The sequence below is a fragment of the Bombina bombina genome, chromosome 3 (genome assembly GCF_027579735.1).
Source record: "Bombina bombina isolate aBomBom1 chromosome 3, aBomBom1.pri, whole genome shotgun sequence".
Classification (NCBI taxonomy): domain Eukaryota; kingdom Metazoa; phylum Chordata; class Amphibia; order Anura; family Bombinatoridae; genus Bombina; species Bombina bombina.
In genome coordinates, this window is record NC_069501.1 from 353,306,144 (window position 1) to 353,321,964 (window position 15,821).

At 40.8% G+C, this 15,821-nt stretch overlaps 1 protein-coding gene across 1 annotated transcript in view; it reads left to right on the top strand.

Annotated features, from left to right (window-relative positions):
- The first annotated feature begins 14,939 nt into the window (after positions 1-14,939).
- The window catches only part of TSPAN7 (tetraspanin 7), a 280,527-nt gene continuing 279,645 nt past the window's right edge, over positions 14,940-15,821 (top strand). The window contains exon 1 of the mRNA XM_053706471.1: positions 14,940-15,254. Coding sequence (XP_053562446.1) covers positions 15,174-15,254 — 81 coding nt within the window. The 5' untranslated portion in view covers positions 14,940-15,173. The remainder of the gene's footprint in view (positions 15,255-15,821) is intronic.

Here is a 15,821-nt window from a genome sequence, read left to right on the forward strand (position 1 = left end):
TACTGTTACAACAGATATGAGTGGTGGCACTAGTTGGCAAGTGGGCCTGGCACACGCTGGCAGGCAGGCAACTGCAATTAGATTACACTAGCAGACTGATGTTTCATAGTCAAAAAAGTTTTTTTTTTACAAAATTTACACTACTGTTACAACAGATATGAGTGGTGGCACTAGTTGGCAAGTGGGCCTGGCACACACACTGGCAGGCAGGCAACTGCAATTAGATTACACTAGCAGACTGATGTTTCACAGTCAAAAAAGTATTTTTTTACAAAATGTACACTACTGTTACAACAGATGTGAGTGGTGGCAATAGTTGGCAAGTGGACCTGCCACACACGCTGGCAGACAGGCAACTACAATTAGATTACACTAGTAGACTGATGTTTCAAAGTCAAAAAAGTTATTTTTTTTTTAAATTTACACTACTGTTACAACAGATATGAGTGTTGGCACTTAGCAAGTGGGCCTGGCACACACGCTGGCAGGCAGGCAGTTAGATTACACTAGCAGACTGATGTTTCACAGTATATAAAGTTTTTTTTTTACAAAATTTACACTACTGTTACAACAGATATGAGTGGTGGCACTAGTTGGCAAGTGGGCCTGGCACACACACTGGCAGGCAGGCAACTGCAATTAGATTACACTAGCAGACTGATGTTTCACAGTCAAAAAAGTATTTTTTTACAAAATGTACACTACTGTTACAACAGATGTGAGTGGTGGCAATAGTTGGCAAGTGGACCTGCCACACACGCTGGCAGACAGGCAACTACAATTAGATTACACTAGTAGACTGATGTTTCAAAGTCAAAAAAGTTATTTTTTTTTTAAATTTACACTACTGTTACAACAGATATGAGTGTTGGCACTTAGCAAGTGGGCCTGGCACACACGCTGGCAGGCAGGCAGTTAGATTACACTAGCAGACTGATGTTTCATAGTCAAAAAAGTTTTTTTTTACAAAATTTACACTACTGTTACAACAGATATGAGTGGTGGCACTAGTTGGCAAGTGGGCCTGGCACACACACTGGCAGGCAGGCAACTGCAATTAGATTACACTAGCAGACTGATGTTTCACAGTCAAAAAAGTATTTTTTTACAAAATGTACACTACTGTTACAACAGATGTGAGTGGTGGCAATAGTTGGCAAGTGGACCTGCCACACACGCTGGCAGACAGGCAACTACAATTAGATTACACTAGTAGACTGATGTTTCAAAGTCAAAAAAGTTATTTTTTTTTTAAATTTACACTACTGTTACAACAGATATGAGTGTTGGCACTTAGCAAGTGGGCCTGGCACACACGCTGGCAGGCAGGCAGTTAGATTACACTAGCAGACTGATGTTTCACAGTATATAAAGTTTTTTTTTTACAAAATTTACACTACTGTTACAACAGATATGAGTGGTGACACTAGTTGGCAAGAGGGCCTGGCACACACGCTGGCAGGCAGGCAACTGCTATTAGATTACACTAGCAGACTGATGTTTCACAGTCAAAAAAGTTTTTTTTTTTACAAAATTTACACTACTGTTACAACAGATATGAGTGGTGACACTAGTTGGCAAGTGGGCCTGGCACACACGCTGGCAGGCAGGCAACTACAATTAGATTACACTTGTAGACTGATGTTTCACAGTCAAAAAAGTTATTTTTTTTTAAATTTACACTACTGTTACAACAGATATCAGTGGTGGCACTTAGCAAGTGGGCCTGGCACACACGCTGGCAGGCAGGCAACTGCAATTAGATTACACTAGCAGACTGATGTTTCACAGTCAAAAAAGTTTATTTTTTTTAAATTTACACTACTGTTACAACAGCTATCAGTGGTGGCACTTAGCAAGTGGGTCTGGCACACACGCTGGCTCTCAGGCAACTGTTATTAGATTACACTTGCAGACTGATGTTTCACAGTCAAAAAAGTTTTTTTTTTAAAAATGTACACTACTGTTACAACAGATATGAGTGGTGGCACTAGTTGGCAAGTGGGCCTGGCACACATGCTGGCAGGCAGGCAGGCAACTGCAATTAGATTACACTAGCAGACTGATGTTTAACAGTCAAATTTTTTTTTATAAATTTACACTACTGTTACAACAGATATGAGTGGTGGCACTTAGCAAGTGGGCCTGGCACACACGCTGGCAGGCAGGCAGGCAACTGCAATTCGATTACACTAGCAGACTGATGTTTCACTGTCAAAAAACTTTTTTTTTTACAAAATTTACACTACTGTTACAACAGATATGAGTGGTGGCACTAGTTGGCAAGTGGGCCTGGCACACACGCTGGCAGGCAGGCAACTGCAATTAGATTACACTAGCAGACTGATGTTTCACAGTCAAAAAAGTTTTTTTTTTTAAATTTACACTACTCTTACAACAGATATGAGTGGTGGCACTAGTTGGCAAGTGGGCCTGGCACACGCTGGCAGGCAGGCAACTGCAATTAGATTACACTAGCAGACTGATGTTTCATAGTCAAAAAAGTTTTTTTTTACAAAATTTACACTACTGTTACAACAGATATGAGTGGTGGCACTAGTTGGCAAGTGGGCCTGGCACACACACTGGCAGGCAGGCAGGCAACTGCAATTAGATTACACTAGCAGACTGATGTTTCACAGTCAAAAAAGTATTTTTTTACAAAATGTACACTACTGTTACAACAGATGTGAGTGGTGGCAATAGTTGGCAAGTGGACCTGCCACACACGCTGGCAGACAGGCAACTACAATTAGATTACACTAGTAGACTGATGTTTCAAAGTCAAAAAAGTTATTTTTTTTTTAAATTTACACTACTGTTACAACAGATATGAGTGTTGGCACTTAGCAAGTGGGCCTGGCACACACGCTGGCAGGCAGGCAGTTAGATTACACTAGCAGACTGATGTTTCACAGTATATAAAGTTTTTTTTTTACAAAATTTACACTACTGTTAGAACAGATATGAGTGGTGGCACTAGTTGGCAAGAGGGCCTGGCACACACGCTGGCAGGCAGGCAACTGCTATTAGATTACACTAGCAGACTGATGTTTCACAGTCAAAAAAGTTTTTTTTTTTTACAAAATTTACACTACTGTTACAACAGATATGAGTGGTGACACTAGTTGGCAAGTGGGCCTGGCACACACGCTGGCAGGCAGGCAACTACAATTAGATTACACTTGCAGACTGATGTTTCACAGTCAAAAAAGTTATTTTTTTTTAAATTTACACTACTGTTACAACAGATATCAGTGGTGGCACTTAGCAAGTGGGCCTGGCACACACGCTGGCAGGCAGGCAACTGCAATTAGATTACACTAGCAGACTGATGTTTCACAGTCAAAAAAGTTTATTTTTTTAAAATTTACACTACTGTTACAACAGCTATCAGTGGTGGCACTTAGCAAGTGGGTCTGGCACACACGCTGGCTCTCAGGCAACTGTTATTAGATTACACTTGCAGACTGATGTTTCACAGTCAAAAAAGTTTTTTTTTTAAAAATGTACACTACTGTTACAACAGATATGAGTGGTGGCACTAGTTGGCAAGTGGGCCTGGCACACATGCTGGCAGGCAGGCAACTGCAATTAGATTACACTAGCAGACTGATGTTTAACAGTCAAATTTTTTTTTTTTAAATTTACACTACTGTTACAACAGATATGAGTGGTGGCACTTAGCAAGTGGGCCTGGCACACACGCTGGCAGGCAGGCAGGCAACTGCAATTCGATTACACTAGCAGACTGATGTTTCACTGTCAAAAAACTTTTTTTTTACAAAATTTACACTACTGTTACAACAGATATGAGTGGTGGCACTAGTTGGCAAGTGGGCCTGGCACACACGCTGGCAGGCAGGCAACTGCAATTAGATTACACTAGCAGACTGATGTTTCACAGTCAAAAAAGTTTTTTTTTTAAAAATGTACACTACTGTTACAACAGATATAAGTGGTGGCACTTAGCAAGTGGGCCTGGCACACACGCTGGCAGGCAGGCAACTGCAATTAAATTATACTAGCAGACTGATGTTTCACAGTCAAAATTTTTTTTAAAAAAAAAATTACACTACTGTTACAACAAATATGAGTGGTGGCACTAGTTGGCAAGTGGGCCTGGCACACATGCTGGCAGGCAGGCAACTGCTATTAGATTACACTAGCAGACTGATGTTTCACAGTCAAAAAAGTTTTTTTTTTTAAATTTACACTACTCTTACAACAGATATGAGTGGTGGCACTAGTTGGCAAGTGGGCCTGGCACACATCCGCTGGCAGTGGCAGGCAGGCAACTGAAATTAGATTACACTAGCAGACTGATGTTTCACAGTCAAAAAAGTTTTTTTTTTAAAAATTTACACTACTGTTACAACAGATATGAGTGGTGGCACTAGTTGGCAAGTTGGCCTGGCACACACGCTGGCAGGCAGGCAACTGCAATTAGATTACACTAGCAGACTGATGTTTCACAGTCAAAAAAGTTTTTTTTTTTAATTTACACTACTGTTACAACAGATATGAGTGGTGGCACTAGTTGGCAAGTGAGCCTGGCACACACTGGCAGGCAGGCAACTGCAATTAGATTACACTAGCAGACTGATGTTTCATAGTCAAAAAAGTTTTTTTTTACAAAATTTACACTACTGTTACAAAAGATATGAGTGGTGGCACTAGTTGGCAAGTGGGCCTGGCACACACGCTGGCAGGCAGGCAACTGCAATTAGATTACACTAGCAGACTGATGTTTCACAGTCAAAAAATTTTTTTTTTACAAAATTTACACTACTGTTACAACAGATATGAGTGGTGGCACTAGTTGGCAAGTGGGCCTGGCACACACGCTGGCAGGCAGGCAACTGCAATTAGATTACACTAGCAGACTGATGTTTCACAGTCAAAAAAGTTTTTTTTTACAAAATGTACACTACTGTTACAACAGATGTGAGTGGTGGCAATAGCTGGCAAGTGGACCTGGCACACACGCTGGCAGACAGGCAACTACAATTAGATTACACTAGTAGACTGATGTTTCAAAGTCAAAAAAGTTATTTTTTTTAAAAATTTACACTACTGTTACAACAGATATGAGTGTTGGCACTTAGCAAGTGGGCCTGGCACACACGCTGGCAGGCAGGCAACTGCAGTTAGATTACACTAGCAGACTGATGTTTCACAGTATATAAAGTTTTTTTTTTTACAAAATTTACACTACTGTTACAACAGATATGAGTGGTGGCACTAGTTGGCAAGAGGGCCTGGCACACACGCTGGCAGGCAGGCAACTGCTATTAGATTACACTAGCAGACTGATGTTTCACAGTCAAAAAAGTTTTTTTTTTTTTTAAATTTACACTACTGTTACAACAGATATCAGTGGTGGCACTTAGCAAGTGGGCCTGGCACACACGCTGGCAGGCAGGCAGGCAACTGAAATTAGATTACACTAGCAGACTGATGTTTCACAGTCAAAAAAGTTTATTTTTTTTAAATTTACACTACTGTTACAACAGCTATCAGTGGTGGCACTTAGCAAGTGGGTCTGGCACACACGCTGGCTCTCAGGCAACTGTTATTAGATTACACTTGCAGATTGATGTTTAACAGTCAAAAAAGTTTTTTTTAAAAAAATGTACACTACTGTTACAACAGATATGAGTGGTGGCACTTAGCAAGTGGGCCTGGCACACACACTGGCAGGCAGGCAGGCAACTGCAATTAGATTACACTAGCAGACTGATGTTTCACAGTAAAAAAAAAAAAATTTAAAAAATTACACTACTGTTACAACAAATATGAGTGGTGGCACTAGTTGGCAAGTGGGCCTGGCACACATGCTGGCAGGCAGGCAACTGCTATTAGATTACACTAGCAGACTGATGTTTCACAGTCAAAAAAGTTTTTTTAAATTTTTTTTACACTACTGTTACAACAGATATGAGTGGTGGCACTAGTTGGCAAGTGGGCCTGGCACACACACTGGCAGGCAGGCAACTGAAATTAGATTACACTAGCAGGCTGATGTTTCACAGTCAAATAAGTTTTTTTTTTTTAAATTTACACTACTGTTACAACAGATATGAGTGGTGGCACTAGTTGGCAAGTGGGCCTGGCACACACGCTGGCAGGCAGGCAGGCAACTGCAATTAGATTACACTAGCAGACTGATATTTCACAGTTAAAAAAGTTTTTTTTTACAAAATTTACACTACTGTTACAACATATATGAGTGGTGGCACTTAGCAAGTGGGCCTGGCACACACACTGGCAGGCAGGCAGGCAACTGCAATTAGATTACACTAGCAGACTGATGTTTCAGTCAAAAAAGTTTTTTTGTTTTACAAAATTTACACTACTGTTACAACAGATATGAGTGGTGGCACTAGTTGGCAAGTGGGCCTGGCACACACGCTGGCAGGCAGGCAACTGCAATTAGATTACACTAGCAGACTGATGTTTCACAGTCAGAAAGTTTTTTTACAAAATGTGCACTACTGTTACAACAGATGTGAGTGGTGGCACTAGTTGGCAAGTGGGCCTGGCACATGCTGGCAGGCAGGCAACTGCAATTAGATTACACTAGCAGACTGATGTTTCACAGTCAAAAAAGTTTTATTTTTAAAAATTACACTACTGTTACAACAGATATTAGTGGTGGCACTTAGCAAGTGGGCCTGGCACACACACTGGCAGGCAGGCAACTACAATTAGATTACACTAGCAGACTGATGATTCACAGTCAAAAAAGTTTTTTTAAAAAAAATTTACACTACTGTTACAACAGATATTAGTGGTGGCACTAGTTGGCAAGTGGGCCTGGCACACATGCTGGCAGGCAGGCAGGCAACTGCTATTAGATTACACTAGCAGACTGATGTTTCACAGTCAAAAAAGTTTTTTTTTTTTTTAAATTTACACTACTCTTACAACAGATATGAGTGGTGGCACTAGTTGGCAAGTGGGCCTGGCACACATCCGCTGGCAGTGGCAGGCAGGCAACTTCAATTAGATTACACTAGCAGACTGATGTTTCACAGTCAAAAAAGTTTTTTTTAAAAAAATTTACACTACTGTTACAACAGATATGAGTGGTGGCACTAGTTGGCAAGTGGGCCTGGCACACACGCTGGCAGGCAGGCAACTGCAATTAGATTACACTAGCAGACCGATGTTTCACAGTCAAAAAAGTTTTTTTTTTTTTTAATTTACACTACTGTTACAACAGATATGAGTGGTGGCACTAGTTGGCAAGTGGGCCTGGCACACGCTGGCAGGCAGGCAGCTGCAATTAGATTACACTAGCAGACTGATGTTTCATAGTCAAAAAAGGTTTTTTTTACAAAATTTACACTACTGTTACAACAGATATGAGTGGTGGCACTTAGCAAGTGGGCCTGGCACACACACTGGCATGCAGGCAGGCAACTGCAATTAGATTACACTAGCAGACTGATGTTTCACAGTCAAAAAAGTTTTTTTTACAAAATTTACACTACTGTTACAACAGATATGAGTGGTGGCACTAGTTGGCAAGTGGGCCTGGCACACACGCTGGCAGGCAGGCAGGCAACTGCAATTAGATTACACTAGCAGACTGATGTTTCACAGTCAAAAAAGTTTTTTTTTACAAAATGTACACTACTGTTACAACAGATGTGAGTGGTGGCACTAGTTGGCAAGTGGGCCTGGCACACACGCTGGCAGGCAGGCAGGTAACTGCAATTAGATTACACTAGCAGACTGATGTTTCACAGTCAAAAAAGTTTTTTTAAAAAAAATTACACTACTGTTACAACAGATATGAGTGGTGGCACTTAGCAAGTGGGCCTGGCACACACACTGGTAGGCAGGCAGGCAACTGCAATTAGATTACACTAGCAGACTGATGATTCACAGTCAAAAAAGTTTTTTTTTAATTTTTTTTACACTACTGTTACAACAGATATGAGTGGTGGCACTAGTTGGCAAGTGGGCCTGGCACACACGCTGGCAGGCAGGCAGGCAACTGCTATTAGATTACACTAGCAGACTGATGTTTCACAGTCAAAAAAGTTTTTTTTTTTTTTAAATTTACACTACTGTTACAACAGATATGAGTGGTGGCACTAGTTGGCAAGTGGGCCTGGCACACACGCTGGCAGTGGCAGGCAGGCAACTGAAATTATATTACACTAGCAGACTGATGTTTTAAAAAAAAAAAACTTTTTTGACTGTGAAACATCAGTCTGCTAGTGTAATCTAATTGCAGTTGCCTGCCTGCCAGCGTGTGTGCCAGGCCCACTTGCCAACTAGTGCCACCACTCATATCTGTTGTAACAGTAGTGTAAATTTAAAAAAAAAAAACTTTTTTGACTGTGAATTTACACTACTGTTACAACAGATATGAGTGGTGGCACTAGTTGGCAAGTGGGCCTGGCACACACGCTGGCAGGCAGGCAACTGCAATTAGATTACACTAGCAGACTGATGTTTCACTGTCAAAAAAGTTGTTTTTTTTTAAAAATTACACTACTGTTACAACAGATATGAGTGGTGGCACTTAGCAAGTGGGCCTGGCACACACACTGACAGGCAGGCAACTGCAATTAGATTACACTATCAGACTGATGTTTCACAGTCAAAAAAGTTTTTTTTTGTTTTTTTAAATTTACACTACTGTTACAACAGATATGAGTGGTGGCACTAGTTGGCAAGTGGGCTGGCACACATGCTGGCAGGCAGGCAACTGCTATTAGATTACACTAGCAGACTGATGTTTCACAGTCAAAAAAGTTTTTTTTACAAAATTTACACTACAGATATGAGTGGTGGCACTAGTTGGCAAGAGGGCCTGGCACACACGCTGGCAGGCAGGCAGGCAACTGCTATTAGATTACACTAGCAGACTGATGTTTCACAGTCAAAAAAGTTTTTTTTTTTACAAAATTTACACTACTGTTACAACAGATATGAGTGGTGACACTAGTTGGCAAGTGGGCCTGGCACACACGCTGGCAGGCAGGCAACTACAATTAGATTAAACTTGCAGACTGATGTTTCACAGTCAAAAAAGTTATTTTTTTTTAAATTTACACTACTGTTACAACAGATATCAGTGGTGGCACTTAGCAAGTGGGCCTGGCACACACGCTGGCAGGCAGGCAACTGCAATTAGATTACACTAGCAGACTGATGTTTCACAGTCAAAAGAGTCTATTTTTTTTAAATTTACACTACTGTTACAACAGCTATCAGTGGTGGCACTTAGCAAGTGGGTCTGGCACACACGCTGGCTCTCAGGCAACTGTTATTAGATTACACTTGCAGACTGATGTTTCACAGTCAAAAAAGTTTTTTTTTTTTTTAAATGTACACTACTGTTACAACAAATATGAGTGGTGGCACTAGTTGGCAAGTGGGCCTGGCACACATGCTGGCAGGCAGGCAACTGCAATTAGATTACACTAGCAGACTGATGTTTAACAGTCAAATTTTTTTTTTAAATTTACACTACTGTTACAACAGATGTGAGTGGTGGCACTTAGCAAGTGGGCCTGGCACACACGCTGGCAGGCAGGCAGGCAACTGCAATTCGATTACACTAGCAGACTGATGTTTCACTGTCAAAAAACTTTTTTTTTACAAAATTTACACTACTGTTACAACAGATATGAGTGGTGGCACTAGTTGGCAAGTGGGCCTGGCACACACGCTGGCAGGCAGGCAACTGCAGTTAGATTACACTAGCAGACTGATGTTTCACAGTCAAAAAAGTTTTTTTTTAAAAAATGTACACTACTGTTACAACAGATATAAGTGGTGGCACTTAGCAAGTGGGCCTGGCACACACGCTGGCAGGCAGGCAACTGCAATTAGATTACACTAGCAGACTGATGTTTCACAGTCAAAAATTTTTTTTTTTTAAAAATTACACTACTGTTACAACAAATATGAGTGGTGGCACTAGTTGGCAAGTGGGCCTGGCACACATGCTGGCAGGCAACTGCTATTAGATTACACTAGCAGACTGATGTTTCACAGTCAAAAACGTTTTTTTTAAAAAAATTTACACTACTGTTACAACAGATATGAGTGGTGGCACTAGTTGGCAAGTGGGCCTGGCACACACGCTGGCAGGCAGGCAACTGCAATTAGATTACACTAGCAGACTGATGTTTCACAGTCAAAAAAGTTTTTTTTTACAAAATTTACACTACTGTTACAACAGATATGAGTGGTGGCACTTAGCAAGTGGGCCTGGCACACACACTGGCAGGCAGGCAGGCAACTGCAATTAGATTACACTAGCAGACTGATGTTTCACAGTAAAAAAAAAAAAATTAAAAAAATTACACTACTGTTACAACAAATATGAGTGGTGGCACTAGTTGGCAAGTGGGCCTGGCACACATGCTGGCAGGCAGGCAACTGCTATTAGATTACACTAGCAGACTGATGTTTCACAGTCAAAAAAGTTTTTTTAAAAATTTTTTACACTACTGTTACAACAGATATGAGTGGTGGCACTAGTTGGCAAGTGGGCCTGGCACACACGCTGGCAGGCAGGCAGGCAGCTGCAATTAGATTACACTAGCAGACTGATGTTTCACAGTCAAAAAAGTTTTTTTTTACAAAATGTACACTACTGTTACAACAGATATGGGTGGTGGCTCTTAGCAAGTGGGCCTGGCAAACACACTGGCAGGCAGGCAAGTGCAATTAGATTACACTAGCAGACTGATGTTTCACAGTCAAAAAAGTTTTTTTTTTTTAATTTACACTACTGTTACAAAAGATATGAGTGGTGGCACTAGTTGGCAAGTGGGCCTGGCACACACACTGGCAGGCAGGCAACTGCTATTAGATTACACTAGCAGACTGATGTTTCACAGTCAAAAAAGTTTTTTTTTTTTACAAAATTTACACTACTGTTACAACAGATATGAGTGGTGACACTAGTTGGCAAGTGGGCCTGGCACACACGCTGGCAGGCAGGCAACTACAATTAGATTACACTTGCAGACTGATGTTTCACAGTCAAAAAAGTTATTTTTTTTTAAATTTACACTTCTGTTACAACAGATATCAGTGGTGGCACTTAGCAAGTGGGCCTGGCACACACGCTGGCAGGCAGGCAACTGCAATTAGATTACACTAGCAGACTGATGTTTCACAGTCAAAAAAGTTTATTTTTTTTAAATTTACACTACTGTTACAACAGCTATCAGTGGTGGCACTTAGCAAGTGGGTCTGGCACACACGCTGGCTCTCAGGCAACTGTTATTAGATTACACTTGCAGACTGATGTTTCACAGTCAAAAAAGTTTTTTTTTTTAAAAAATGTACACTACTGTTACAACAGATATGAGTGGTGGCACTAGTTGGCAAGTGGGCCTGGCACACACGCTGGCAGGCAGGCAACTGCAATTAGATTACACTAGCAGACTGATGTTTCACAGTCAAAAAAGTTTTTTTTTTACAAAATGTACACTACTGTTACAACAGATGTGAGTGGTGGCACTAGTTGGCAAGTGGGCCTGGCACACACGCTGGCAGGCAGGCAACTGCAATTAGATTACACTAGCAGACTGATGTTTCACAGTCAAAAAAGTTTTTTTTTTTTAAATTACACTACTGTTACAACAGATATGAGTGGTGGCACTTAGCAAGTGGGCCTGGCACACACGCTGGCAGGCAGGCAACTGCAATTAGATTACACTAGCAGACTGATGTTTCACAGTCAAAAAAGTTTTTTTTTACAAAATGTACACTACTGTTACAACAGATGTGAGTGGTGGCACTAGTTGGCAAGTGGGCCTGGCACACACGCTGGCAGGCAGGCAACTGCAATTAGATTACACTAGCAGACTGATGATTCACAGTCAAAAAAGTTTTTTTAAAAATTTTTTACACTACTGTTACAACAGATATGAGTGGTGGCACTAGTTGGCAAGTGGGCCTGGCACACACGCTGGCAGGCAGGCAACTGCTATTAGATTACACTAGCAGACTGATGTTTCACAGTCAAAAAAGTTTTTTTTTTTTTTTAAATTTACACTACTGTTACAACAGATATGAGTGGTGGCACTAGTTGGCAAGTGGGCCTGGCACACACGCTGGCAGTGGCAGGCAGGCAACTGAAATTAGATTACACTAGCAGACTGATGTTTTAAAAAAAAAAAACTTTTTTGACTGTGAAACATCAGTCTGCTAGTGTAATCTAATTGCAGTTGCCTGCCTGCCAGCGTGTGCCAGGCCCACTTGCCAACTAGTGCCACCACTCATATCTGTTGTAACAGTAGTGTAAATTTAAAAAAAAAACTTTTTTGACTGTGAATTTACACTACTGTTACAACAGATATGAGTGGTGGCACTAGTTGGCAAGTGGGCCTGGCACACACGCTGGCAGGTAGGCAACTGCAATTAGATTACACTAGCAGACTGATGTTTCACAGTCAAAAAAGTTTTTTTTTTTTAAATTTACACTACTGTTACAACAGATATGAGTGGTGGCACTAGTTGGCAAGTGGGCCTGGCACACACGCTGGCAGGCAGGCAACTGCAATTAGATTACACTAGCAGACTGATGTTTCACAGTCAAAAAAGTTTTTTTTACAAAATGTATACTACTGTTACAACAGATATGGGTGGTGGCACTTAGCAAGTGGGCCTGGCACACACACTGGCAGGCAGGCAACTGCAATTAGATTACACTAGCAGACTGATGTTTCACAGTCAAAAAAGTTTTTTTTTTTTAAATTTACACTACTGTTACAACAGATATGAGTGGTGGCACTAGTTGGCAAGTGGGCCTGGCACACACAGGCAGGCAACTACAATTAGATTACACTAGCAGACTGATGTTTCACAGTCAAAAAAGTTTTTTTTTTTACAAAATTTACACTACTGTTACAACAGATGTGAGTGGTGGCACTAGTTGGCAAGTGGGCCTGGCACACACGCTGGCAGGCAGGCAACTGCAATTAGATTACACTAGCAGACTTATGTTTCACTGTCAAAAAAGTTGTTTTTTAAAAAAAATTACACTACTGTTACAACAGATATGAGTGGTGGCACTTAGCAAGTGGGCCTGGCACACACACTGACAGGCAGGCAACTGCAATTAGATTACACTATCAGACTGATGTTTCACAGTCAAAAAAGTTTTTTGTTTTTTTTAAATTTACACTACTGTTACAACAGATATGAGTGGTGGCACTAGTTGGCAAGTGGGCCTGGCACACATGCTGGCAGGCAGGCAACTGCTATTAGATTACACTAGCAGACTGATGTTTCCCAGTCAAAAAAGTTTTTTTTACAAAATTTACACTACTGTTACAACAGATATGAGTGGTGGCACTGCAGGCAGGCAACTGCAATTAGATTACACTAGCAGACTGATGTTTCACAGTCAAAATTACACAGGCAAAAAAAAAAAAGATGCTCTAGCCCTAAAAAGGGCTTTTTGGGGTGCTGTCCTTACAGCAGAGATCAGATGAGTCCTTCAGGACTGTAGTGGACACTGAATACACTAGCCTAGCTATCAATTTCCCTATTAAATCAGCAGCAGCTACACTATCCATCCTCTCTCTAAGAATGCAGGATCAGAATGAATCTAAAATGGCTGCTGTCCAGGAGCTGGGAGGGTCTGGGAGGGAGTGTCTGCTGCTGATTGGCTGAAATGTGTCTGCAGACTGTGAGATACAGGGTCAAAGTTTACTCAATGATGACGAATAGGGGGCGGATCGAACATCGCATATGTTCGCCCGCCGCGGCGAACGCAAACAAGCTATGTTCGCCGGGAACTATTCGCCGGTGAACTATTCACGACATCACTAATTATCACACATAAACGCAAAACACAAACAGATTAACATTGTGTAGCTTATATTTGTCAGTCATATAAAAATCAGAGTATATAGCAATCCAATTTATGGGCATTAAATGTTCTACAGAACCACGACAAGGAAGTTGGTTTCTTATTCAAGCTGTTTCTTATTCATGAAATTATGTTTCTTATTCATGGATGTTGGTTTCTTATTCAATTTTTTTGTCAGAGTGCTTTAAATTGACTTTAAAATAAAAATATAGGTTTTATTTAAATAATAATTTGATTCATATAATGTAGTTCCACAGAGGTGGAATCCCTTTATACAATTGGATATACAAACTGTAAAAAAGGGCACACGCTGGCACCAATACAAATATTACTATTTTGAATAAGTAACTGATATTTCCAAAGGGTTAATAACCATTGGGCCACTGATTTCACTATGAATATATACAGGGTATATCCCCCTCCATGCCATGCAATTGTTTTTAGCCTGGCCCAATGGCGTTTTGGGCACATAAATTGATGCCAACCCTGATATAGGTGAATACATTTAAAAGGTAAGTGGGCTGCTTTTGATATATCTTTATGATATTTCCTAAAAAGTATAATGTAGCAACAGATGTAAAAATGGATCTGCGCTAAAAAATAATAATAATAATAATAATAAAGCAGCATAAATTATTTTTCAAGCAATCGCGTCATGCTCCTGAACCATAATCATTGCATAAATCAGGTTACACTGAGCCGTCTAGTTGTTTTTATGTAATGAATTATTCATTATTACTCACTTGTGCAATCTCAAGCACTGGCTGCAGTGCTGAGAAGATCACTTGTCGCTTGTCTAAAGAAGCTAGCAACGCCCACTCTGGGATCCGAGTGGTTAAAACAATTAGGCTGCAGCAGGTGGTCATTTTTCTCCCAAAGGCACAATAAAGTGTTTTAGGATTCCCACATCTCTAATACATTTTACAGCATTCCACAGCCACACGGAGAATCGTTTTTCACACTCACGCGAGAGAATCACACAAAGGTTCTGGAATTCTAAATATTACATTGTCAGATATTGTTACTTGCTGTGACACCTTCTTTTTTACCCCATGTGCAAAGAATAAAAAACATTCTCCTGCAGCAGAATCTCAGCAAGAGAGTCAGAACACACAGCCACAGCACAGAGAGCTGAGTGCAGCGCTGCCAGAGTTAAACACTATCTGCATATGAGGCTGGAACTGAAAGACAGCTCCAAGTTGAGAGGCTGTTTCTATTGCTTTTTTTCCTCCTCTTGCGGATTGGGGATAAACTGCAGGCAGGAGGGGCTGTGAGCAGCAACAGTAACACCCGGCTACCGGATTTCAGTAGCATGGCATCAAGGAGAATGGAGACCAAGCCAGTAATAACGTGTCTGAAGACCCTGCTTATAATCTACTCTTTTGTCTTTTGGGTGAGTACAATTCCAGCCATTATGTGATCTTGTTTATCTGTAGCTTTGCATTTAACAAATATTTGTTAGAAAATGGACCGAGCATTTAATTAATAGGATATTTTATTTCTGCGCTGTTCATCACCTCCCATTTTTCCTCTATCCAGTCCTTGTAAAGCGACTTACTCTTGTTTACTGCGCAAAATAAGAGCTGATGTTTGTAAGGAGCGTTTGGTTTGCCTTATCTAAGCGTTAAACATATAAAGGAGGTATCAAATATCATTTTATATAATCAGGGTCACTGTAAATCAGTGATTTGTATCTGAATATTTGCTTAGCCTTCTAGTCACGTCTACATAGGAATGAGCTCAGTTGTTATTGCAATGTTATGCGCTATAGTCTCTTGATTTGATTTATCTGTTGAGGATTCCCCTTGCTGGATGAGCATACGTATGTTATTAATATTAAACCCAGAGACCTTGATTTTGCAGAAGGTGCAAATTCGCCATACTGTCGTAGAGAGCGTTGCTAAGGACCCTTGGTTTATTATAGGGACTGAGTGTTCTATTGAGAATAGATGATAAAATG